The sequence below is a fragment of the Cibotium barometz genome, chromosome 19 (assembly GCF_041138505.1).
Source record: "Cibotium barometz isolate CiBa-2024 chromosome 19, ASM4113850v1, whole genome shotgun sequence".
NCBI lineage: Eukaryota > Viridiplantae > Streptophyta > Polypodiopsida > Cyatheales > Cibotiaceae > Cibotium > Cibotium barometz.
In genome coordinates this window covers 41,946,945-41,949,292 of record NC_141064.1, presented here as the reverse complement: position 1 = coordinate 41,949,292, position 2,348 = coordinate 41,946,945, and the positions used below count along the sequence as shown (strand labels likewise).

Here is a 2,348-nt window from a genome sequence, read left to right as displayed (position 1 = left end):
TAGGTCTCCAAACGGTATACGGTCTCACTTCTTTTGAGAAGGTTGACAATTAATATTATTCAAGATTGGAGCTCGTTGCAGATCTTTGTGAACCAGGACGTAGTGGGGGGGGGACCTCCGCTACAAGTTGGTGCAAAAGTCTATTCTCTTCGGATCGGAAGCATTTCAATCGAGCCTTAGTATATATTCAAGATTACAACTGGACTTGTGAAGATGGACTTCCGGTGCAAGTAGTTGGGGACGTGCACGTGCTTGACCAGTGAAGCTTGACCAGTGAGGGCGATAAGAACGTGGTGGCGTGCTTGACCAGTGAAGCTTCCTTCATCCTTGAATAATTGCTGGGAGCTGATTCCCATCGTCGATTCATCAAATTTGTTTATTTTCAATAGATCTGGACAGTAGCAGTGTCGTGAGAGGCGGGGCTTCGTCTTCCGCTGCGCACGTCGCAGAACGTCTGGTTTCCAGCTGCTTACACCAGCTATTGCCAAGCCTACGGCTTCCTACCTATTGAGAATGGCCAATCCGGCTGGTGATAACTTGAATGGCCAAGCTGGTGCGCATAGGGAATGGGTACACTCCATTCTTTCCCGATGTTCACCGCTCCCACCTGATCAACGTGGCCACCGGCGCCGCGATGCAGAGCTTGAGCTCTTCTTCAAGGTGCCTGCTGCACAGCGGAAGGCCAATCCGGAAGCGTACGACCCTCACGCGTTCACATTTGGCCCTTACCACGCCCCGTTCGACAAGCAAGCGGACATGTTTAAGGTGCAGGCAGTCCAGGTTGGTGATGACGTTGGTTTCTTCCTTTCTGAATAAAATGTTTCCGCCTCATGGAATATATTAGCCAGGAGGGTATGTTCTGAGATGTGTCACATGTGGTGCGCCAGGCGCTAGTGGACGTGGAGGAGGGAGCTTTCGAGGGGCTGGTGGGGAAGATCGCGCAGCATGACTCAGACGTGAGAGCATTGTATGTGGAGATGGAAAGCGAAATGGCGAATCTGGAGCGGCAAACGCTGGCCTGCCTTCTTGCCCTGGACTCCGTGGCCATTGTGGCGGCGTCTGTGGAGTGGTGGCGATCCGTATTTCCAGTCGATGCGGAAGGCGATGACGTGGTCGAGGGGTGCGCCGTGCCCTTTCACATACGGAGATCGCTTGCCAAGGATGCCTTGCTCTTGGAGAACCAGGTCCCTCTCTTCGCGCTAAAAGACGCCATAGAGAGCATGAGGCCGGGCATTAAGGAAAGGCCGGGCATTAAGGAAAGGCCGGTAGAAAGCCTCTTGCGGTATTTTGCTACAGAAGCAAACCCTTTCCCCAACTTCGATCGTAGATGCAAATTCTCGCTGCTTCCCAGCAATCCTGACGATCCCTGCTGGAATAAGTCCCTGCTCGCTTTCATTTACGAAGCTGTCACGGAAGGATTACATCGCCCACCAGCTGATGAACACTTCTCGCCCGATTATTCAAGTCAGCTGCCCACCTCATCGCATCTCATCAAATACGGCATCCGATTCCGTGCCTCTGATACCATCCGTTTCGATGACAGCACTTTGATACTCTCCTTGCCTCTCATCGAGGTGGGCGACAACACGATCCGCGTCCTCTTGAACCTGCTCGCCTATGAGGCCACGTCGAGATATCCCTCCACCCACACATTGATCTCCTACCTGGACTTCATGGATCGCCTTATTGACAGCGAGGAGGATGTTCAGCTTCTTGTCGAAGCCGGCGTTATAAAGAACTTCCTAGGGAGCGACCAAGAACTAGATTCCAAGTGGAACAAGCTGTGCGTTTCGGTCCTTTTTCGTTCCACGCTTGCAGATCGTGAGGTCGTGGAAAAGGTCATTAAGGTAACCGGAGTCAGGTGGCGCAGGTGGATGGCCACTCTCAACGAGACTTACTGCGAAAGGCAGCCTTGGCTGGTCGCCTCCATTGTAGCTGCCACCATCTTGCTGATTTTAAGCTTCTTGCAGACCTTCTACACCATGAAACCTTATTTTACTTGAAGCACGGCCTCATCATCCAAATTTCCTGGAATTTTGAGAGTCACGATTTGTTCAATTATATTTGAAACTTTGAAAGGATTTGGTTTTTCAATACATAATGTTGTTGTACCATTGGCAAGAAGTATTAAGCATTTCATACTTACATGTGATACACTAAAGGATTTCACCACAAATCTACTTGTCAAGGCAACTTTAGCTAAGCTAAGGAACATATCTATAATGCTATTAATTAGCTGAAAGCAGAAACATTTTTAAAGGTTTTTGACCTTCAAAAAGTGGTAGATTTAGTAGATTTCGATATGATATTGATGCAATAGAGAGGGTAATTTAAAAAAAGCGGGATAT

General features: G+C 49.3%; 1 protein-coding gene across 1 annotated transcript; it reads left to right on the top strand.

The window, feature by feature from the left end:
- The first annotated feature begins 397 nt into the window (after positions 1-397).
- LOC147628614 (putative UPF0481 protein At3g02645) lies at positions 398-2,086 on the top strand. The gene is made up of 2 exons (XM_086814208.1): positions 398-780; positions 888-2,086. Exons 1-2 carry the CDS (start codon positions 514-516, stop codon positions 2,001-2,003), a joined length of 1,383 nt encoding a protein of 460 aa, XP_086670334.1. The 5' UTR covers positions 398-513; the 3' UTR covers positions 2,004-2,086.
- Positions 2,087-2,348: the final 262 nt, after the last annotated feature.